This window comes from Panthera uncia, chromosome E3 (genome assembly GCF_023721935.1).
Source record: "Panthera uncia isolate 11264 chromosome E3, Puncia_PCG_1.0, whole genome shotgun sequence".
NCBI lineage: Eukaryota > Metazoa > Chordata > Mammalia > Carnivora > Felidae > Panthera > Panthera uncia.
Window position 1 is genome coordinate 24,046,248 of NC_064815.1, and position 24,061 is coordinate 24,070,308.

A 24,061-nucleotide genomic window follows, 5' to 3' on the forward strand; every position below is an offset into this window, starting at 1 on the left:
TTAAATATTACGTAAGGTTTTCTTTTATTTAAAAGATCATTCACAAAATACCATATCCATAGATTTACTTTCTGTCATATAGCTGAATGTGTTAAGTGTTTGGAATTCCATTCTTACATTTAAAAGTCAACTGGGATTGATTGCCCAGAAGTTTAGATGAATTTGTTTTGTTCTTAATCTTTTCCACATTGAAGATGTAAGTAGGTCATCTGAAAGCATCAGGTTTGATTACAACCACATAATGCATGTCTTTCTTAAGTTAAGTATTGGTGTTACACAAATGGTTCTTATTTCGGAAGCAGAGGCGGCAGGTGAAGGAAGGAAAGGAGAGAGAGTTCTGTAGTTGCTGAGACCCCGGGACTGAGACCCAGTGAGAGAAGCCAAGGACGCCAGCTAGCGACGACCTCTCACCTCCCCCCCACCCCCAAACGGCAGGTCTCTTCCCTGGGCTCCAGCTGCTGGCGGCCCCCAAACTGCTCCCAACGGGACGGTCTGGGACTCGCTGCTGAAAAACCCAGGTTGCTCACACACACGGGCGTTTAGCTCAGGAGCTACGGCCCAGCCCCCCTGGCCCTGGGTACGTGCCAAACACGGCTTGTGGGGATAGGCAACTGTGCCCCAAAGAGGAGACCTGGGGACTTACAGCCACCTACCAGCTCTCTGAAGGCTCCTGACAGCCCTGCAGGGTAAAACCCTCAATTCATCAAGTCAAACAGTAAAGTGCCAGATTTTAGGCCCATTTTCATTATAAAAGTCAGGGAGGGCGGGAAGCGCAGTATCTCACTGCTACTTACGCGAGGAGCAGACACAGGTAAACACAAGGGAGAGACAGGGACACACACGCGACGGGGTCTGAGGAGAGTCCGCGTCCGCACGGGGAGCACGGCCCAGGCGCGGCGCGGCCACCACTGCCCGTCGGTCCCCCCGGAGCGCCCTGCCCGGACAGGAGACTGGACGGAGGCTCGGCGCACCCAGCCAGCCACGGGAGCCTCCGCCTCCGCCGGGGAGGAGGGGACGAGCTCGCACGACGTGCTGACCCGGCCATCCTGGCGTGCGCACGGAGGTGTGCTCGGCCCCCGGCCCGTCCGCTGAGCTGCTCACCGACTCACGCTACCACCCTCTTCTCTTAGATTCCACCTTTGAAAGGAGAGCCTCCGGCTCGAATGATCCATTCGGGGAGGGAGTGACAGAGACAGGGCTGCTTATAAATAGGGACAGGGAGGAATCTGCAAGGATCAACAGATATTTTATCCTTGTTTTGAAAACAAGGTGCCTCAAATTCTCTCTGTTGACCACAGCTGAATAAAAACAAGATGCTACCCGATTTGTGACTTCTTTCTGGTTTTTTTTGTTTTGTTTTGTTTTGTCTTTTTCCTTCCCTTGGAAGCCACAGCAATACAGAACTCCACATGCAGGTCAGAAGAGAAGCACTGAGAAAAATGAAAGGACCAACCGGGTCTGGCCAGAGTGTCCAAAGTAAAACGAGAAAGCAGGGGGAGAAAAATGGAGCAGCACCTCCATCCCAAGAACGCCCACGGGTGGCTGCCTCTGTCCCTCGAGAGAGACTCAAGTACTGGAAGGCAACAAGGAGCAAGAAGGAAAAAGGACAGAAGGAAAATGGGAAAGGACTGGCAGAGAAAGAAAGAAAGAAAAAAAGCACAAAACAGGCACTAGATAGGTTCAGCAAAGCCAAGAATGTACTAAAAACCACTTGTTAACTGCTGACATGCACTCACAAGCTCTGTGTTTCCGCTGTAAGAAAGGAGGACAAAGGTCAGGCGCAGGAATGGTGACTGCAGGACCGCTGGTCCAGGGGGCTAGCCAGGCTGTGGTCTTGCTGTGACTCCCCCACACCCCATTCCCTCCCAACCGCGAGCTCATTCTTGCTCCTTGTTAACGACTTCCTCTCTGGGCCTGGCTCCCCCGAAGATGGCAGAGTTGGGATTGGCTACTTGATTGAGGGGCGTGGCAACTGTTCGAGGCTTCAGCTGGAGCCGTGGCCTCTGTGCTCTTTCCTCTGCGGGAGAGAAACCAACGTGGTTTATGAGAAAAGGACCCCACATTCCCCGCCCGGGTGGAATGATCCGACTGAGGCCAGCCCCTACAGGCCAGCCCATTTTCTAACCATCAGGCCAGCCCTGAAGACCCATCCCATCCCCAGACGCTCTAACAAAGGCCAACTTGTTACTGAAGACTTAAGGGGCGGGCCACAGAAGCCACCTTCCGTGGCACGAGAAGGCGCGTGTGTGTGGGGAACAGCCAGCGCACCAGGGCAAGACAACCTCCACCCACAAAGCATCACCGTACCTTCTGTTGGTTCTCTGAAGTCCATATTGGACCCTCGAAGGGGAGGGCCATCTCTGAACCGACTCCCCATTGGGGGGCCTGTTCGCCGGTCACCTGGGCGACTCCCTCCCCTGCCTCCTAAGAAGTCATCCCTGAAGCCTGAAGGAGGAAGAGGACACCGGATTACTTTTTAAGCTACCGTCTCAAAGCTGACTGTGCAGCTGGCGTGGACTGTTCAACTTGAATTCTTTAGTTTGTCCAACATCGGAAGTTTTTGCAAAAGAGTGCATGGGGTCCAAATGCGAATGTGCTGGGTAATCTCAATGCTAACAGACGTTACACTTCTTACGAAAGAAAAATAAAGCGAGCTGTTCAAACCTCAGCTTGCAGGAAAAGTGGCGGAAACCCCACCCCCTACATAAGACTATAAAATAAGGCTCGCGACAAACAAAAAATCCTCAAAGCCCATCTTATTGTGTCTTCTAACATAAAGCCTCTGATTATTAAAAAGATAAACCTGAAATGTGAAAGTTACAATTTAGAATGTGACACCCAAGAAAAGCCCAGACACGAAGACAAAATAAAAACACGAGGCCACCTCTGGGTGACGCGCCCCACTTGTCTCTGTTGTGTGGCGGGTGTGCAGCACCGTAAAAGCTCGGCACCCGTGTGGTCAACAAGGCAGTTACCCGGCACGGCTCGCCCCCTTCGCAGAGCGGGGCTCGCAGAGGAGCGGAGCACCTCGCCCCCAACCTGCGCCACCTCCGGGGGCTGCGAGGGGGAGGAGAGGTTTCCTCCCCATCCCTGCGGGTATCTGCTGGAACCGTCAGCAAAGCAACTGTCACGACAACGGTCAGGAGTGTTCCGACTCTCATCTGTCTGTAGAGAAGACGGTTTTCTCCACAGGCTTTGAGAACCCTAAGTTTTCTTCAGTTCAGTATTTCATGGAAGGACTTTCATCTAGAGGGGGTTTAAGCTGACTAGCCTTTTAACAGTATCGCCTACTGAAGGGAGAGTGAGCTTCTGGTAAAAATTTAAGAAATAATATTGTAATTAAACAAACCAGTCCGCCTTCCCCTCAGCCCCCAAAGGTGACCACTTCTACTCGAAGGACAGTGCCACTGCTCAAAGCTCTGGAGGAACATCTATCTTCAAGAAGGATCCTGAGCCTGAGGAATATTCTATATATGGTCCATCCGCATCATCCGTAGATTTTGTATCTGCCCGTTTGTCGACTCACTAGCCTTTGTACGTAACCCTGAAATTAAATCTTTTGGCCCTTCTGCTTTTCCAGACATGCACAGAGCAGTGGAAATCTGAGTCGCCCGACATGCGTGTCTCTCGGCTGAGGTCCAACAAAGCAACACTCTGCCTCCTTGTTTCAGCTCAGACTATAAACAAGTGTCTTTTCAAACTATTCGGTGCCAGGTTTTTGCTCTTTTGGGCTTTTCTTTGGCAATTTCACTGTTTAAAGTGGCCCCGCACATAGAGCTGAAGAGTCGTCTAGCATTCCTAAGTGCAAGAAGGCAGTCCCGTACCTCATGGGAGAAAACACGTTAGATAAGCTCCATTCGAGCAGAGTTCTGGTGGTGCTGGCCAGGAGCTCCTTGTTAAACAAATCAACAGTATAGGGGACATTAGGGGTCTTTAAACAGAAATACACGCAACAAGGTACGTACTGGTCACTCGACAAAATATTGGGACCAGAAGCTCACAGGAATCAGACCCTGTCGCTTCCCCTGGGAACAATGGTTCGGTATCTGCTCATCTGGGGTTCTCAGTGATTCTAAACTTAACCCCCCTGAATATGAAGACTCAACTGTTTGCAAGGGTGGTATTTTTCTGTTCTTTAAGGGTGGCCAAGGAATTTGGAAAGCGATCAAGTTATCTGAAACCCAGCTTAGAAACTGAGTTGGACAGTACCAATTTTAACCAAACAAGTAATGAAAACAATCCCCCCCAAAAGATTCAGACCAATAGGAGCACTGATTTGGGGAAAACATATTGGGATGTATACAGTCAGGTAGAAGGTTCTTTATAGAATCTTTTAAACCAGAGCTTACGCTGTTTATTCAACAAGCTTAACTGAGATTCAAACATCTGACTGACATTTCCCCCAATCAACTGTGAAGCGGACCTTTCCATGGGAGTACAAAAGCTACTCCCCTAGGAGAATAAATTTTGCGACCAGTGTGTAGCATAAATCAGCTCACCCCCGCACTGACAAGGCAGGTAAGCACGACTGCTACTTAGTCCGGATGCACCCAAGTAGGACAGAAGGGAAAAAACCCAAAACAACAGAAACAGCACGCATCCACGGCCAGTGACCACCTCATTTCAAAATCTCTTACGACGGGAGCCGGCGAAGATTATGAGGGAAACGCAAGGTCTGACATTACCAGGTATCTTTTAATTAAGTTTGATGACAGATTTTTAGGAGGCACACCGTTCATAAGAACCTTCCAAGTTTTTTTTTTTTTTTTACTTTAACGTACTTGGCTACCTCTGGGGGTGGGACTCTGCTTTCTTCTATTTTTTGGTATTGCTCCAATCTTTTTACAACAGTGTATGTCATTTAAAAAACAGCATCACTTTGAAGAGCAAAAAAGATCTACGTTCACAAATAACGGATACAAGCATCACTCCACCATGCGGGCGCCTCTGGATTCGGACACCTGCAGACACTGCAGTTTATGCTGAACCTGGTGGGTGGCGAGGGAGTTTCTCTGGCTGTGTTCTCTGCTTCAGAGAGTAAAAGTCCCAGCGAGGGCAACAGTTCCTTACGTAACTGCCACAATTCCAGAGCCTACACACTCAAGCGCTATTCCTACAGTCCCAGCGAATTCAAAACCGGCCGGTCCCAGGCCACCACTCATCAGGCCACTAACGGCTGCACTCAGATTGACTTTGAGAAGACATTTGCTGCGTGTTTCAATCAGAGACTAGCTTATACATAAAATTACAGGTTTGCTGGATCATACTGTACTTTTATGAATAAGCTCATTTCTGATTGGCTACAGGATTTTTAGGATTAAGTAATTCAACAGATATAAGCGGTCACCTGTTTAGCCAAAGTAGCACTGGAAACGCACTCGTAAAAATTTTGGTCTTCAACAGCTTGTGCCAGTTCTTCCCATACTTACCAAACACTATCTGCCGAATTTTGTTTGATGGGGGAGGGTGACAGGGTGGTTGGGTGGGGCACTGATGTTATCCTCTCATACAGTGGAGAGTGCAGAGTTTAGAGAAAACAGACTACTTTCTCATTTTTTACCTGTTACAACTGACGTTTTGATCACATATACAATTTATTTTTGTTAAAAAAAAAAAAAAAAACCAAAAAGAAAGTAAAGAGATGATCAATCCTTCAAAGCAGAGGCCCGACATGCAAACCGACCTCTTAAGGGGAGACAAGGAGGCACCTGGTGGTCTGCCTTGGTAAGTTAAGAAAAGGAACAGAGCAGATCGTGTCCACCAAGAAGAGATAGGAGTTCCACGCCCTTCAAAAAAACAAACTGGTCACCACGACTTTAACCATGGAAGAAGGAGTCACCAAGAACCACGGTTACGAGGCTTTCTGTAAGCTTCCAAAACCACCCCCCCAACTTTCTAGAAGTAACAGTGCTTCTATTTACGCAGAGCAGCCAAGGGGATTCCTTAGACAAAGGCCAGATGGGAACTATAGGCTGAGGCATCGTAACAAAAGGAGGTGGGTCGGTCTAACTCGCCCACAGTGTGGAACCTCTCAAGTCCTACCCCGAACATTTAGGTTCTAACAGAGGCTTACTGCATGCCTGGGCATCTTTCAGGAAAGTTTCACTTGCGGAATGAACTAAAGGAGTAGTCCGGCCAGGTGGGCTACGTCCACACTAAACGTACAACAGCAGCAAGGCCATTGAAAAAGGTTAAGTGGTGATACTTTAAATACTGATACCGGAATTGAAGTCATCCCGGGAATCCCATCCACCTCTAGATTCTCGAGAGCCACCCATTCCTGAGGACACACAAAAAAGATAAAGGTGAGGTCGTACCATTACCCTGCTGCACACACATGGCAAAATTCTTTGGGAAGAATCACTCACGTGATGAGAAGTTCAAAAGAATTGTAAGAGTTTTTGTTGCCAATAGGAAAAAAACAAAAAACAAAAAAACAAAACAAAAACAAAACCCAGGCTTGTGGAAGCACCATCCATTCTAAGATTTTTCCACGTTTTTAAAAGCTCACAAAAGCCTATCAGACCGGCAAGATAATTCAAGTAGCCTTCAACAGTTGTAACCAGTGGGCATACAGTTAAGTGTTATGTTCAGTTTTAGAAGAACCAATCACCTCTGTCATCTGGTCCACCTTTCCTGAATCCAAAGCCACCTTTATCTTGTTTTCTGCCTTCTGCAATGTCCACACGAAGCGACCGATCACCCAACAGCTGATAACGGGAAAACAGTGTAAGTATAGGCAAAGAAAAACATCAAAGCTGCTAACACGACACAGAAAAACTGAAGATACTTACTGCACCATCATATGTCAAGGCTTCCTTAAGGGAATCCACCTCATCAAATTCTACATAGCAGAAACCTGTAAGAGAAACGAATCCCAATTTCCTCAAGGAATTCTGGGTTAAGACACAGTGGGATCCCCGTCTCTCCCATTTCCCCACTTTCGTTGCATCTAAGTGACAGCAGGCTGGCAGAGCCTAAAAGAGAGATTTTACTTTTCGGTAAACAAAATACTCGACTGGTATTCCTCCCTCTCAATTATACTCTACCAGAAAGTGCCAACCAGGCATTGAAATGGCAGCTGTTTTTATAATGCTTTCTTTTTAGAAGTTTTAACCATGACATTAGAACCTTTCCTGGGCCACTGAAGAGCTGACTTCTGAATGACTTTAGCTTCTCCCTCAACCTCCAACAGTTTCCACGCCCCTTCCTCCTCGCAGCCTGGAGTCTCGGTCCGCACTCGGCACACCCCTTGCCCCGCTCTGCTCACACTGCACCCTGTACTACACCACACCCTCCCACCGCACCCCGAGTGTCCCCGTCCCGTGTGATTACACCTCACCTTCAGGGCCCACCAGACTACAAATGCTCTGAAGGCTTGGGTCCAAACTCTTCCTGTTCACCATTTCCCCCCCAACTACTTGCAACAAGAAGGTACCGCTTGGCTGGAAGGGTCCCCCCCTAAATGGATTCACAATGGTCTAGAGTACTTGTGGAAACCACCTCCCGTGCTCAAAGAGGCCACAAGAGCCCGGTCACCCATCTCACACCTCAGAGCTGCTCAAACGGAGGATGACCCTCCGTCTGAGGTAGAAACTAAAACCTGCTGCTACTGACTCAGCCTCAAGGCTGGCCTCGACCACCCGTTCCTCCCCTCCCCCAGAAGCCCGAATTCCTAGCGCATCTAGGAGGCACACTGGGTGGGCCTGACTTTCACAGGCTGAACAGGTACATTTACTTCTGCTGTTAGAGCGCTCGTTATTAACAAGGCTTCCGGTCCTAAAGCCAAGAACGCCTCCAAAATGGTAAAAGCGCCACCTATATGCAGAACTGCTCGGGTGAGCGAAACCTCTGCTTCTCGCACAGCTAGTACCTCTCCTTGGATGTTCTTCTGGATAAATGACGTAAACCGCATGCCCTTGTACCTCGCGCCATGCCCTGAACAGAGAGCGCGTTTCCCTTCAGGGACTCCGGAGAGCTAGAGGATGACGCTCACGTGACTCTTCCTGCTTACTGCTTCCCGGCTCACGTGCCTTGAAGAGACTAATCTACAGACACGAACTTTACCCAAAATTTGAGCCAACCCTCCCCCAGACACGCTCCCAAATCACAAAGATACAGTGATGATATCTGTGAGCTTCTCTTCTGAATTCTGTACAAATACTTAGATCACAGGAAAACGACAAAGAAGAAAGCCACGCATCGGTGAAGGGGAAATGCACCGGCAAAGTCCTCTGTTCTGTCTGTTCATCTCTCTCCCGGGGAACTCCTTTACTGGCAGACAGGACTGCCAGTCAGGCAAACAGCACCTTTACTTGGGCATATATTGCACATTTCTACAAATAAGATCACGTGTAAAACATTCTCCCCCAAGTAGAACCGAAAGCCTCATGGGTTAAAGGGCTATGCGGGTTTCAGCTACTTGGATAAACACTTCCACAATTAAAGCCCTCTGGTTCCCCACCATTTTGGTTCGGACCCTCCCTCTACGAGAATATACAGTACGAATTCCCCAAACTCACCTTTAAATTTGTCTGTGTCTTTGTCTCTGACTAGCCGTACACTCCGTATGCTGAGATCCTTGAAGATAGCATCTATGTCGCCCTGAACTGTATTAAAAGGTAGGTTTCCTACATATGCTGTGTAGGGGGGCTCTGTGGGCAGCTCCTTCTGGCTACGGGAACCATGGCCACCAGCACTGCCGCGGGACCTGGAGGGGAAACAGACAGGATTCAAGTCTACTTGTCCCAGGGCGGGGACAAGGGCAATGTCTTCCACTCAGCCATACCAGTCATGTGAACGACTCCACTTGATTGTACAACAGCATCTTGAAATTATCAAGAGTATCCCAAAATACCACTTATGGAAAGGGTACCTATTGTTTGGTGACAGAAACGTCCACAGAAACACAGAATGTACGTAAGCAGACATTTCCCCGGAAAATCACATCCGAACAGAACGTATCCCTCCTTGCACGACCGGTTATTTCCTACTTACTTAGACTCAGTATCTGCAAAATGCTCATGTCCTAAAACCTTAGCAAACCCCTCCCTCACACCTGGCAGCTAACACACGCAGAGACGGACCGTCCAGACTTCTCACACTGTGTTCACAGGAAGGTTTCCAGAGCTGCTCCAAGTTTAAGCCATTCGTAACACACCTGCTCCCTGCTGCTGTCAGATTATGGAAAACACAAGCTGGGGAAGGGCAGAGAGAAAGGCGGACAGAGGATCCGAAGCAGGCTCTGCGATGACAGCAAGAGCTCGATGTGGGGCTGAACTCAGCAACCATGAGATCATGACCCGAGCCAAAGACAAACGCTCAACCGAGACACCCCAGGTGCCCCTTAAAACTCCTCTCTTAAAGGAGTTGCCTCACAACACAGATCTGCTCAAAGCCATCCTTTTCGCAGGGGAAGCATCAATACAAGTCACGGAAAGTAACTTGGTTTTTGCTAGGGATAACATGAAAGAACTCCGCCATCTTTGAGATAAGTACCATCCTTTATGACATTTTCTTAGCAGAAGAACAAAATCACGATGTAATTCTTAGATGGCTACAATTAAGCTTAGTAACTCAAAATTCTGCTACTTCCCAATAGGAAATTCTACATTTTGTTTTCAAATGAACTGCACCCCACCTGCTCTCACTCCCCCCACCCCACCAAGGTGAGTAAATGACTTGTTTTTGTGCTTCAATACCCTTCACAACGCCACTGTTTTTCTTTTTTTTTTTTAAAGTTGATTTATTTTTGAGAGAGAGCGAGAGAGCAAGAGGAAACGAACCAGGGAGGGGCAGAGGATCCAAAGGAGGCTCTGCGCTAACAGCAGAGAGCCCGATGTGAGGCTTGAACTCATGAACCCCAAGATCATGACCTGAGCCGAAGTCAGATGCTTAACCGACTGAGCCACCCAGGTGCCCCTGCAACACCACTGTTCTTATCTCAATAACCCGAAGCCCTAAAATACTTTCAACGAGATACTCTGAGACTGAATACCGACTATATAAGATACAATAGATGCAAACTTTTGAAAAACTATCAAAGCACACGATGAATTACAATTAATAACTTGAAAATCATCTGTTACTAAACATCTGGTGGAAACAGTCCCTTGCCCTCAAGCAGCTCAAGGTGAGCGGCACGTGTAAGACACAAACAACTACACTGGCACACACTGCCTGCATGTTTGTGTGTATATGTACGTATATACAGAAGGTGAAAAGCCACAACGATTTTTTAAAACCTTAAGGTGAAGGTGAGAATGGAGAGCTAGTAAATTGAGCAGGTGTATGTCTGATGACTCGGGAAAATGGAGGAAGGAAGGCTTGCTCAAAGGACACGTGGAACATTTACAGAACTTATGCAGGATGCCGGCTGCAGGGCCCAGAAGGTGGAGTCAGGGCTCTGAGTTCAGGCAGCCAGGTGAGCCTGCATAAGGACCGAGGGAAGGAGGGTAGGTAGTGTTAATCGGATGGCAGGGGCACGAAGAAGAAAGCCGCAGGATGAGAAGCAGTTTCTGGCTCTGGGGAAGATGGCAGAATCCTGTTTCAAGCAAGCAGTATTTTAAGAGCTAGACATGTGGAAACAACCAACCCAGCCCATTAACCTGCTTATTTCACCAGAGCCTCACAAAACTGCCGGCGGCTTACTATTCCAGATTTTCCCAAGAATCGCCACAGTCACCCTGCATACTACCCTATGTGACATAGTTCTATGGGACTTCAGCATGTCTTACAGGACGGGGCAGCCGGACTGCCCGTAATTTGCCTTCTAATTTACTGTCTCCGACGGTTACAAAGCGAGAAGAGTGGAAGTCTCCAGTGTGCCGGCAACTTGAGACCAGGGCGAGGGGACAAACCCCAGAGAGTGCATATGCGTGTAATAAAAGGATACATCCAGTCAGCAACCCACCGAATTAAAAAAAACCCCAAATGTCGGGAAATTCTGAGCGAAAACTCCCATGATACCTTTTGACAGTAACTGAAGTTTACAAGAGACTATTGTCTAAAGCTGTGTTACTCAAAAGCACTTTCTAAAACAGGTTAAAAACATCGCAGGCAGAGAAGACTCATTTGACACCTTTCTCAGCTTGGTGTAGAACCTCTTCCAAATGACCTCTGTCTCTCTCAGTTTCCTCGTCTGTGACTTCATAAGTGTCTCAAATCTTTCTTCTACAAAGTTTAAAACCGACCATAAAACAACTCATAAATCCTGATTGCTTTATAAAAGTTTAGCAACGATTCCAAAGCATTACGGGAAGACTAAGCACGCTCCAGGCTACACGGCTGTGCAGAAGCGGGGGGACAGGCTGCCGTGGATACGGAACAGATGAGCCAAAGAGCAGGCCGCCCCCCCCCCCCCCCCCCCCCCCCCCCCCCCCCCCGGTTCAGAACAGACACCTGAAGGTCTGCGCTGCAATCCCCCAGGCTGTATTGCACCCCCTCCACTCAGCATCGATCCTTCCAGCTCATGACTGCTTCTGCTCTCCCTTAGGGACAGTCCACTGCTTTTTAAAATAACATATTCAAGTTTTAAAGTTTGAGACAGAGTGAGAGCAGGGGAGAGGCAGAGAGAATCACAAGCAGGGTCCACACTGCCAGTGCAGAGCCTGATGTGGGGGCTTGAACTCACAAACCGTGAGATCATGACCTGAGCCAAAATCTAGAGTCAGATACTTAACCAAGAGAACCACCCAGGCGACCCAACATATGCAAGTTTCAAAGTAATAAATTACAACCTCGGTAACTTAGGAAATCCAAATTTCAACTCCAAACATGAACAAAATCCTTTACAGAAAAATCACTTTTCTTTACTCAAATCATGTCTATGAGGTACAGAGGGCACAAACCTAAGACCCAGTCCCCGCCCTCAAGGAGCCAATAATCCAACTGACAGGGTCCAGGCATCAGGAAAGGAGAAATCAAAGACTGCAGGCAATCTGGGAGACAGCCACAGGGAGCAGGGTCCGCAGGGGTGAACAACAGGAATCGGGACCCTTGCGTTCCCACAGCACACAGGGAAACGCTGACCTAACAAGCTGGTTTGCCATGAAGAAGCCTGTGGGAGGCAAGGAGCCTGGAGGGAGGGTTGACTGTAAGAAACAAGATAAGACAAGAGAGTATTAGGGCCGGGATCAGCTCCAAGAAGTAGATTCAAGAGAGAAGTGCTCCAGGCTTACTTTCCAAGTATAAGGGATAAGAAAAAAGGAGGGAAAAAGCTCTTTTCTAGGAAAGGGTTTTATAAAGACTTCCAGAGGCCATCAGAAGCCACACATAATTTAATCACTGTTGCTGTTACTCTTGAAAAATCAAGAGGGAAGCCAAGATACCCAAGTAAAGAGTATTAACCTCTCTGGGGTATTTGCAACATTACATGTTCTCCTATTAAGTCTAGGTTAGGGACACAGTATCCTTAGGGCTGATCAACAACTCTGGTCTTTTAGGTCTCTCACATTCCACCCAGAAATACATACTAGCATATATTACACTGTTTCACGCATGACACCATGCTGGATCCTGTATAAATATCCCCAAAAAGATCGCCTTTGTAAGATTAAAATACAAGTAAACAACAAAGTCCACTGAACACGCTTTAAAAAAAAAAAAAAAAAAAAAAGAGTCATGGTTATGATGTGCAACCCATTCGGTTTCTAGAAAATAACCAAAAAAAGGTTGAGCTCTCAAAAGCCAGGCCCTCATTTCAGTTTTATCTTACCTACTACTAACACCTTACATTACCAAAATACACTAATTAAAATCACTGAACCAATATCGATACTTTACTAAAGCTCACTTTATTCAGATTTCCTTAGTTTTTACCTCAGGTCCTTTTTCTGTTCCAGGAGCCCATCCAGCGCCCTATTACATTTTAGTTGTAATTGAGGTTTTTAAAAACTAGCCCCAGACAACTTGGATTAAAAGCATTTCATTTCCAAGCAGATCTCCCTCTCCTAGATGTATGCAGTCTCCAAGGCCTTCAATCAGCATTCACAATTAAACCCCTTCATCTTGATAACTGGCATTACTGAAGGATGGGCAAGAGAGCCTGTGGATGTTTCTGATCAACCCTGGGATCAATGATGAACTCTTCAATGAACCCTTTCTCAAAGAGCTCTTTTCTGCTGTGAATGGTTATCTTCATAATTCAATCCCATCTGCAGGATTAAAAAACCCTTGCAGGGAAATGCAAAGTAGTTCTAAGGCAGAATTCTGTCTCCAGAACTATTACGGTCTCTGGTACTCAGCAGGGGTGGAAGGAATGAAGACACAGGCCTAGCAACGCCTCCAGGATCACAAATAACTTCTTCCACTAACATGAATTTTCTTTCTTTAAAAATTTTACTTATTTATTTTGAGAGAGGGAGGGGTGGGGTGGGGGAGAGACAGGTCAGTGGGGAGGGGGCAGAGAAAGACGGAGAGAGAGGGAGTCCCAGGCGGGCTCTGTGCTGTCAGTATGGAGTCCTACTCAGGCAGGGCTCGAACTCATCAACTGTGAGATCATGACCTGAACTGAAATCAAGAGTCGCTTAACTGACTGAGCCACCCGGGCGCCCCTGGGTATTCTTATTTGGGAAAAAAAATTAAAATATAAGAGAGGATTACATGTACTTAGATGACATCTCCAATTAGGTACTTAAATGTTTTTCAACAAAAACTTTGGCTACGACCAACAGCAAGAGAAACATCTTTACACCGCGACTAAAAATGTGACACATATATACCTGCCTGCATAGTAGCTGTACAAATAACAAAAAGCTTCTCAACAGTACAAACTCACAGTATAACATACACTATTCTCTATTTCATCTTTAAAAATGCTTGTCAGGACCTCTAAGTTGATCTCATCATCTACCAACAGGAAAGAACAGGCAGTCTGAAAGCCTTGTTCCAGAACAGGGAGCACAAGGGGGACTTCTGGTTTACAGTCTTTCTGAAAATGTTTCTTACTAGGAAAAAAGGCATTTATCGCAATGTACTAAAATTTTGGACTTCCACACATTAATGAAAGCAAATAAACGGATTATTAATATAGTAGCTTCATATGGTGCAAAACATTACTCAATCCAAAGTTCCCAGATTTTTCAGAGGAAATAAAATAAAAATCTCAAGCTGTTTATCGGTCCTCAGAGAATACTGCCACAAAAAACATCTGTCTTGAAGCTATGATGTAAACCATTTCTATGGATTAGTTTTGAACTTTATAGGCCAAGAGTTCTTTTCCCTATTTATTTTATTTTTTTATTTTAGAGAAGAGAGAGAGCACGCGTGCAGGGCAGAGGGAGACAGAATCCCAAAACCTGGGACCGTGACTTGAGCTGAAAATCAAGATTAGGATGCTCGGGGCGCCGGGGTGGCTCAGTCTGTTGAGCGTCTGACTTGGTTTCTGCTCAGGTTGTGATCTTACAGCTCGTGGGTTTGAGCTCCATGTGCAGGTCCACGCTGACAGTGCAGAGCCTGCTTGGGATTCTCTCTCTGTCCCTGCACGGCTCACATGTTCTCTCTCTCAAAACGAATAAACTTAAAAAAAAAAAAAAAAAAAAGAGTAAGACGCTCAACCTACTGCCACCCAGGTGGCCCAGGAGAGCTTTTTCTAATTTAGGGTGATTATTTGAGATTTGACATTCTACATACTATCAGCTCCAATTCATTTTATTAGTTTTTTAACTTTTTTCTTAACATTTATTTATTTATTTTTGAGAGACAGAGCAAGACAGAGCACAAGTGGTGGAGGGGCAGAGAGAGGGAGACACAGAATCCAAAGCAGGCTTCAGGCTCCGAGCTGTCAGCACAGAGCCCGACGCGGGGCTCGAACTCACAAACCGCGAGATGGTGACCTGAGCCGAAGTCGGACGCTTAGCCGACTGAGCCATCCAGGTGCCCCAGATCCACTTCACTTTAAAGAAAACTTCACATTTTCATGTGATGTTCAATTTTATGATCTACAAATAGCTTATGTTTCAGTTATTTAGAGAACAATAAAATGCCAGATAGACCACCAGATAAAAGCTAGAATTCAAAGGCATACAAAACTAACAGTTCTTCTCCATTTACTATCTGAAAAACCGTGAATATCACACTAACACCACATATTAATTATACCTTAATAAAATTAAAAATACTTGAAAAATCATAAAAATCTGTTACTTGTACTAAAAGACAGATATGTACTAAGACACATACCTATTAACATTTATTAATAAGTGTTTCTGCTAATATCAAATTTATTTTAACCTCTAGTTGCCCTACACGTGATAGTTACAAGAATTAGGCAAAGGGTGGGGAGGGAGAGAGAGAGAGAGAGGGACAGAGAGAGGGAATGTTAAGCAGGCTCTATACTCAGCAGGGAGCCCACTGTAGGGCTCAATCCTGGGACCATGACCTGAGCTGAAATCAAGAGCTGGGACACTCAATCGAGCACCCAGGTGCCCCATCAGGAGATTTAGTGGGCACACTGACCAAATGCCATGGGCAAACTTTGGTCCTGATTCAAACAAATCAGTTGTACATCAAAATTTATGAGCTAATTAGAGAAATCAAAATACTTATGGCGGGGGGGGGGGGGGGCGGGGGGGGCGGGGGGGGTGGGGCAGAAATCTGCACCCCAGGTCATCTCCGTTCCTGCGTTTGAGCCCCCCCGCCCCGTCGTGGGCCCTTGTCTGCCCACCCAAAACCCCCCCCCCCCCCCCCCCCCCCAATTGGATTCTGTGTCTCCCTCTCTCTCTGCCCCTCCCTGTTTCACACTCTGTCTCTCTCTGTCTCTCAAAGTAAATAAACATAAAAAAAAAAAAAACTTCCCGGGAAGTTTTCAGATGTGGTAGTATCATGGTTATATTTTTAAAAGTCTGTACCTTTGAAACTCATACTGAAGTACTTCTAGATGAAATGAGACATCTAAGATGTGCTTTAAAATATTCCAGGCGGGGCGCCTGGGTGGCTCAGTCGGCTCAGGTCATGATCTCACAAGTTCCTGAGTTCGAGCCCTGCGTTGGGCTCTGTGCTGACAGCTCAGAGCCTGGAGCCTGCTTCAGATTCTGTCTCCCCCCCCCCTCTCAAAAACAAAAAACAAAAGACAAACAAAATAAACAACAAAAAACAAACTTTCTTAAAAAAGGTAAATAAAATAAAATAATCCAAAAGCTTGTGAGGAAAGTGAAGGGAGGAGGTACAGATGAAATAAAAGCCGTCACTTTAAAGAGTGGGTAACAGGTACATGAGGTGGATTAGTATTGAATTCTACCTTTATTTGTACTTTAGACTTTTTGTAATCAAATCTTTTGAAGATTCAAATAGGCCAACTATATGAAGTAATCTTTGAGACAACTGCACAAAACTGAACACGAACTGGGTAACAGAAAAACTGGTTAAAAAGAAACCCCTATCAGTTAGCAACATGCATGTACTCAAGTTTTAAAAGTATTTTCAGACAGAGAGACAGGAAGGCTGACTGGCTTTAAAATATTCTATCCCAGGACGCCTGGATGGCTCAGTAGGTTGAATGTCTGACTCCTGATCTTGGCTCAGGTCATGATCCCCCCCACCCCCACCCCCGTTGTGGATGGAGTCTGTGTAGGACTCCGTGCTGGCTGTGGAGCCTGCTTAAGATATTCTCTCTGCCCCTCTCCCCCAATCGCATCACGCTCTCTCCCCAAAAAAATAAAAAAATTCTATCCCCTCCCCACAATGGGGAGACTGATGAAAACAGGAACAGCAAAAAGGTTTATAAAGCTAAATGAATGGAAATGAAGAGTTGCCCAATGGGCAGTTTCTGAGTATCACTGTGAACACCAGTGCCACTTAGAAATGGTCAAAGTGGTAAATTTTATAGATACATTTTACCACACACACACACACACACACACCCTGAAAAAAATGAAACCAGGGAATGGTTACATGGGTTTGATACACTGGTTTCCACTTCTGTTCACATGTGAAAGTGTTCAGGTTTATTTTTCTAAGTTTATTCATTTTGAGAGAGACAGAGCCCGGGGGTGGGCGCGGGGGATGTGGGCAGAGAGGGAGAATCCCAAGCAGGCTCTGTGCCATTAGCACAGAGCCCAATGTGGGACTCAAAGTCCTGAAACCATGCAGGACAGAAATCAAGACCGCGACACTCAACCAACTGAGCCACCCAGGCACCCCTGAAAAAGTTTAGATTGGTGTTTAAGTGTTACATAAAATGAGCAACTGGTAAATTCTGGCCTAATTTAAACCACACTGACCTTCCTCCACGAACAGAAAATTAAGCTCAAGGAGCAATCCTTTAATATTCTCAGGTGGCCTCTGTAAACACTAACATGCACTTCCTGTGGTCCTAACTGTGCCTTCCAGGACCACACCCTTCATTTAACAGTCCCCCAGCGCCTTACTAGCTGCTACCTGAGACCTGCACTGATCTTGCAACTGACCCCACAGTAAATCAAGGCTGGGGCACCAAACTACACTATTACTCATGCTTCATCATGGAGTATTTGCAGAGAAAGGAGCCTACGAGCTTCAAAACACAATGTCCCTGATAAAGCAGTAAAAGTGATTAATTTTACTAAATCTTGACCCACTTTTTAATATCCTATGTTTTGAAATGGGGGCAAAGCATTATTGCGGCTTATAGAAATGTGATGGTTTTCTCCAGGAAAAGCATTCATGCAAGTTTACAAGCTGAGCTAGCTATGCTTTTCATGGAACACCATTTTTACCTGAAGAATTATCAAACTATGACTATTCGTTTTCTTGAAAATGAAGTGAGCCTGTCCTTTAAGGAAAATGAACAGTATCTGTTGCCAGTGATAAAATGCGGGCTTTTCAAGCAAAAAATAAAGTTTTAGAAAACTCATATTCATCAACATAAGTTTGAAAGTCTCACAATCTCTGAAATTTTTCCCATAAAATCAACTGTGGCATAAATAAACATCATTTGGTACTGTATAATAAAATGTACTAACACTGGAAAGATCTGCATAACTCAACGAACTGATCTTTTCCAGATAACCAATGCCTCATGTTACAAGATCATGAGCAGGTAAAAAAATCTCTTTGAAATATAAAATGATCAATGGACTTTAAAGAATAGTATGAAAAATTTACTAGATAAAGTTTCAGATTCCACACTGCAACTAACTTTTGCAGAAAACTACCACTTGTCCAGTTTTGGTATAGGAGCAGAAAAAAAAATACCCACAATTACCTGAAAAGGCTATTAAAATACTACTTTTTCCAGCTGCTTACCTGTGTAAGGCTGGATTTTCTTCATGTATGTCAACCAAAGCATCCCATCTCAAGAGTGAATACAGAGGCAGGTATGTATGAGAAACCAATTATCTTCTATTAAACCAAACACTCAAAGGGCTCCAAAAACGCAACTGATTAATTACAGAAGAATAGTGTGCGGAACAGGGGAGATGATAGTCTCCATCTACCCTATACTGAATACAAGACTTAACTGGAGGTGCCACGTTTTCAATGTAGTATCTTTTCAACATAGTATTAACATACTGGAGCATATCCAGAGGGCCCCATCAAGAACACTTTTTTTTTAAGTTTATTTATTTATATATAGAGAGAGAGCATGTGCACAGGGCAAAGAGACAGGGAGAGAGAGAGAGAGAGAGAATGAATGAATCCCAAGCAGGCTGTGACCGTCTGCAAAGAGCCTGATGCCAGGCTCAAACTCACTAATCACAAGATCTTGACCTGAGCTAAAATCAAGTCAGACCCTCAACGGACTGAGCCACCCAGGCACCCCCCCCACCCCAATTTTAGAAATCACAACATGGGGAAAATGTCAAAGAACCAAGGACATTCAATTAAAAAAGACAATGTAGGTATTACAGCTTAAGTTCGATCAAAATCAAACAATTACACTTATTTCGTGTGCAGGTCTAACCAGATGTACAAATGAAAGGCAGGGGCACCGCATGCTGTCCTGTCCAACCCTCTCTTCTACTTCTAGGGGAAGCTGGAAACTGGAAGATGGGAGTCTAATCTAGGACTGATACTGCCCCAACACTGTTTACATGTTTCAAGTTTCTGGGAAGACTACTTGAATTATTAGTGGGACATCCTCCCAGAACACTAAAGGTTAACTTCAAATAGAAATATACATTTTAACAATATACCAAGTCAGTCTTTAGAAATCTCAGAAGCATTTGCAATAAATATTTCAAATATAAATTTTGTAAGAAGCCGATAATCTACAAGAAAAAATTAGTTACCACTCATTTACAATATAGCACTCTTCATAAAGTGCTTTATGCCTATAGAATAGATTTCTCTTGGCTTTAGAAATACAGCCAGGAAAGTGAAAACTCACTCGTTAATTCAATAGAACTTTTCCCACTCTTACTGATGCAAGCGAAATATGATTAAGTGTACGAGACACTGTGCTGCTTGCTTTGGACAGCTCACTTAATATTCCCAATAAATAGCTCTACAGAGGAGTTTTTATCTTACATGGGGGAAACTGAGGCTCAGAGAGCTAAAGAACTTGTTCCAGAGCACACAGCTAATACAAGGCTCAAGGCTCAGATGACCCTTAAGCCCTGTCTGCCTGATTCCAAAGCTAGGGCTTTTCCTCAAACTGTGTTAGAGACTGTTGGTGAAACCAAGTCAAGCATCTGTGGTAACGATTTTCATAGAAGATAATGATTTGGAAGCCAGCATTTGGGAGGCCGGGGAGTAGAGAGGAGGACGATAACCCCAGGCCACCTGGCATTTGGTAGGCAAACAGGATTTTAAGATAAACTTTTTTAATACTTCTACGGGTCCTACCATGACCAGTGCAAATAGCTACCATTGTTTATACCCTGCTTTCTTTCCTCTTATTAGTCTTAAAATATGCTTAGAGGGGCACTTGGTTGGCTCCCTGTCCAAATGACATCTATTGATTTCAGCTCGGTTTGTGAACCCAGGGTAGTGGGAACAAGCCCCTGGGTCGGGTCAGGCTCCATGTGTGGAGTCTGGTTTGGATTCTCTGATTTTCTCTCTCTCTCTCTCTCCTTCTGTCCCCCTCCCCGCTGCTTGCACACTCTCTCTTAAAAAAAAAAAAAGTTAGAACTCCAGTCCCCCCAACTGGAACTTGATAAAGAATACTTAGTGGAATTTAAGAAACAAAACAGGGGGCGCCTGGGTGGCGCAGTCGGTTAAGCGTCCGACTTCAGCCAGGTCACGATCTCGCGGTATGTGAGTTCGAGCCCCGCGTCAGGCTCTGGGCTGATGGCTCGGAGCCTGGAGCCTGTTTCCGATTCTGTGTCTCCCTCTCTCTCTGCCCGTCCCCGTTCATGCTCTGTCTCTCTCTGTCCCCAAAAAAAAAAAAAAAAACATTGAAAAAAAAAAAAAAAAAAAGAAACAAAACAGATGAACATAGGGGAGGGGAAGGAAAAATAAGATAAAGACAGAGAGGAAGGCAAACCGTAAGAGACTCTTAAATGCAGAGAACAAACTGAGGGTTGCTGGAGGGGTGCTGGGTGGGGGGGATGGGTTAACTGGGTGATGGGCACTAAGGAGGGCTCTTGTTGGGATGAGCACTGGGTGTTGTATGTAAGGGATGAATCACTAAATTCTACGCCTGAAACCGTAATTATACTATATGTTAACTAACTTGGATTTAAATAAAAATTTAAAAATAGAGAAATAAAAATCTAGATTAAAAAAAAGAAGACTACTTAAAGGTGTAGTTTTAGTAGGTACCATTTTCAGCAATCTCGAGTCTTGCTACCTCCAAGTTCCAATCTAATTCCCAGATCTGACGGTTTTAGGCTGGAGCGCGCAAAAGCATGTCAGTTAGAAATGTAAAAGCCTATTACTGTCCACTTTATTGCCAATGGCCAATAAAATTAAAACCCAGGTAAGAAAATTTAGCAACCTACAGAACAAAATACACTCAAGATCTAGTACAATCAACTCTTGGTAATTTGGAATTGTGATTTGCTTTGCTTTTGGGGGCAACAATGCAGTTCCAGGCTCTGTCACTGGCCGCCGGGGACATTCTCAATGGGTTGAGAAAATAACCGCCTAACACCGCTTCCTGACAACAGCGCTGGGTATCACATACAACACAGAAGACAATTACAGGGAATGTGTAATTATTAAAACCAAGCTTTTAGGTTATGGCTGCATTTCACACCTGCTATTCCTTTCACCTGTGACCCAAGTGGTTTACAGTTGAGACCTCTTACTCGCTAAGGTGTTTTAGACCAAAGGGAAGGGTCCCTTGGTACAAAAGCACCAAACAAAGCAATGCAGAACTGGCTTTCCCGAAGTGACCATCTTCTACAATGCCTAAGCACTGTATGCGAACATAAGCAAACAGCACTGAGACATCGATGTGAAACATGGTTCACGTAACAGCACAAATTATCACGGAAGGTTACCCACGAGCCTCTACCACCTTGCTGAATTTCTGAGGAACCAGAAACTGGTTACCTCCAGAGCTGATGAAATTAAAGTAACATTGACTCTGGAATAGGAAGCTTTTGGCCCAGACCTCACTGCTACATGTCTGGTCCTTTGTAAAGTTTCTGGACTCACTCCGGACCCTGTCTAAATGAGCACACAAATTCACCAATGCGTTTTTAGGACTGCTTTTAGGAACTGAGTGGCATTTCCCATGTACTTAAATGTGACATCCACTAAAAGTCTGACTCAAACACCTCAAGTCACCAGAGCAGCTAGCAAATCTGTCGAAAGGCGGCGGCGGGGGGGGGGGGGGGGGGGCGAAAAAAAACCCCACAGTAACCAAACACCAAATCCCAGATTCAGGATAATATGACTAACTTATTGTAGTCCCGAACCAACTAAAACTCCTTGGATCTGCCTTAAACCACTCTGTGTAAGAGTTTTCCTGGGCACTTTTAATGTTTCTTGAAACTAAAGAAAAAAAAAAAATCCCAGTTATTAAATTTCAAGATGACTTTAAAAGCAAATTTGATGTCTACGAACCTACCCCAAAGGCAACAATTTCACATGTCATCCAACATCTATTTTTTTTTTATTAGCAAATAAAATATTCTTTGAAAGAACAGGTGGTTCCACCTTCCCCAACTTCCATATTCTAGTGTCATGAGTAATATTAGGTACACTCCCTAACCAAAACAAGCCTTTGTCTGAGCCAGTCCCAAACCAAGGTATTAAAAGATCATTCTTCACCAAACAAAGATACTTTTGGGATTGAAACCCAGGAGACTGGACACCTCAGTAGGTACTATTGTGGTGTTATCCTGGGAAAGTAATCCTTTCTGTAAAAGTACACAAAGGCCAAGTGTGTCCTTGACAAATAGCAAGATGTTTATAGTCTGTCTTCTAAATTCTGCACGAGGGAACAAAAAAAAAAAAAAAAGAAAAGAAAAAGAAAAATATCCAGCGCGGATTCCCGAAATTAAATACGCTAAGTTTCTTATTCACTAGTGAAGTATTTCTCTTTCAAAGGGGGTGTCTCAATTGTATACAGTCTGTAAACGACCAGAGTGAGAACGAGGCTAACTGCGATTCCTTCTCCAGGTCAGAAGGAGAAACTAGGGAGAAATAAAATTTTCTGCCAGCAAGCACGTAGCACCTGCCAATAAGACACTGACCCAGGACACAGGAAAATTTAAAATGCTATTATGTATTTTCTTTTGCTTGGTCTCCCCCTCCACCGGCGTGAATCGGACCACTCCCGGGCTCTAGCCGCCAAATCCCTGCCTCACACAGAAGGGAAGGGAATCACCCCTCTCGCCCTCCCGACCTTACCCAGTCGGCTGGCCTCCGGGCGAAGCGGGCCAGAGCGCCTGCAGCGCAAGCAGAGAACAGGAGGCCGGGACCTGGACAGAGACCCGAGCGGGGCAGGCTACGGCCCCCACCCCGCGCTGCAGCAGAGCCCCGCGCTGGCCCTGCCGTGCTGGGGGATGGGGCTGGAAGCGGGAGCTCGTCCTCCAAGGCACTCAGTGCCGCTGCGGCCTGGCCTTGCGGCCAAGGCACTGGAAAGAGGACACGTCGGCGGCGGCGGCGGGAGACACAGGGACGAATCTGCGCCGCGAGCAAGACGTGGGGAAAACTAACTGCCGCCGCCCCCCTCCCCGAGCGCGCCATTTCTAGGCCCCGGCCTTGCAGGCTCCTCTCCCAGGCCTCCGCGGGCCGAGCCGGGCCCCCTACCACCCGCCGCCCCGGGTGAGCGCGGGAAGGCCGCCGCCCCGGGGCCCCTGACTCCGCCCGCCCCCCGCGCCCGGCGGGGGCCCGCGCCCGCCAGCCTCACCCTCTGCCGCCGCCGAAGCTGCTGTAGGCCCGATCGTCGTAGGTATCGAAGTCCGCCATTTGCCGTCTCCGCTCCGAGAGGAACCAGGGTGAGCGAGGAAGGACCCCGCAATATAACTCCCCCCCGCCCCGCCGCCGGGGCTGTCCGCCGCGCCGCCTGATCGCAAATCGCACGCACGCACGCGCGCGCGCGCGCACGTACGCCGCGCCGCGCCGGGCCTGGGCCGACGGGCCGCTCCTGACCCGGCGCGCTCTGCGGGCCACGTGGTGCGGCGGCGCGTTGGCTGGGCGCCCGGCCTTGCGCCCCCGGCCATTGTGTGCTGGCCCCCGGGCTTCACCGCAGCCGCCGGCTGTCCCCCGCCCCGCCCAGCCCGTGCGCGCAGGCCGGGCCCTCCCTTCGGGAAGCTGGGGTGGCTTGCTCCGCGCGCTCTGACGCTCTCTCCGCGGGCTGGTCCGGGACCCTGCGCCCCGGCCGGCTGGACTGCCTGCTGTCGCTTAGCTTTTCGTACTCCAGACCTGGCAGCCCCCCCGCCGCCCCCCCGGAGGCCTGCCCCACTTGGCCCTACTCCGACACCCTCTTCTCGGCCAAGGGGTCGCCCGTCCACACCAAAGTAAGGGCCACCTCCTCCAGGGAGGATCCCCCACCCCCACCCCCCCAGCTGGGCACTGGCTGAGAATGCACTGGGACGAAGGGCCCTGAAGGGGTGAGATTGGGGGTCAGGATCCGAGCGTGAGAGGCGATGGGAGTGCAGCTAGGAATCCTGACTTCTGGGGTCTGTCTACTGAGGGCTTCGGTATTGGCGGAGGGCAGGGGTGTTGAGATTAGAGTGTAGGTTGC

General features: G+C 46.8%; 1 protein-coding gene across 2 annotated transcripts; it reads right to left on the minus strand.

Moving 5' to 3' along the window:
- On the minus strand, nt 1-23,472 carry EIF4H (eukaryotic translation initiation factor 4H). Of its 2 annotated transcripts, XM_049638776.1 has the most exons (7): nt 23,225-23,472; nt 8,523-8,710; nt 6,795-6,859; nt 6,614-6,710; nt 6,221-6,280; nt 2,308-2,445; nt 1-2,017 (listed from the first exon to the last, which is right to left on the minus strand). In XM_049638776.1, exons 1-7 carry the CDS (start codon nt 23,281-23,283, stop codon nt 1,878-1,880), a joined length of 747 nt encoding a protein of 248 aa, XP_049494733.1. In that variant the 5' UTR covers nt 23,284-23,472; the 3' UTR covers nt 1-1,877. The 2 variants fall into 2 exon arrangements, with proteins under 2 accessions (XP_049494733.1, XP_049494734.1); XM_049638777.1 differs by lacking the exon at nt 6,221-6,280 and having other exon boundaries at nt 23,225-23,471.
- Nucleotides 23,473-24,061: the final 589 nt, after the last annotated feature.

What these genes read in the sequence shown, in the direction of transcription:
- EIF4H (XM_049638776.1), bottom strand. Translation starts at nt 23,283, where the DNA reads ATGGCGGACTTCGATACCTACGACGATCGGGCCTACAGCAGCTTCGGC. An exon ending in AGCTTCGGCGGCGGCAGAGG is followed by an intron (nt 8,711 to 23,224) that starts GTGAGGCTGGCG and finishes TTTCCCCTCCAG; the next exon opens with GTCCCGCGGCAGTGCTGGTG. An exon ending in CCTTGACATATGATGGTGCA is followed by an intron (nt 6,711 to 6,794) that starts GTAAGTATCTTC and finishes TCCCGTTATCAG; the next exon opens with CTGTTGGGTGATCGGTCGCT.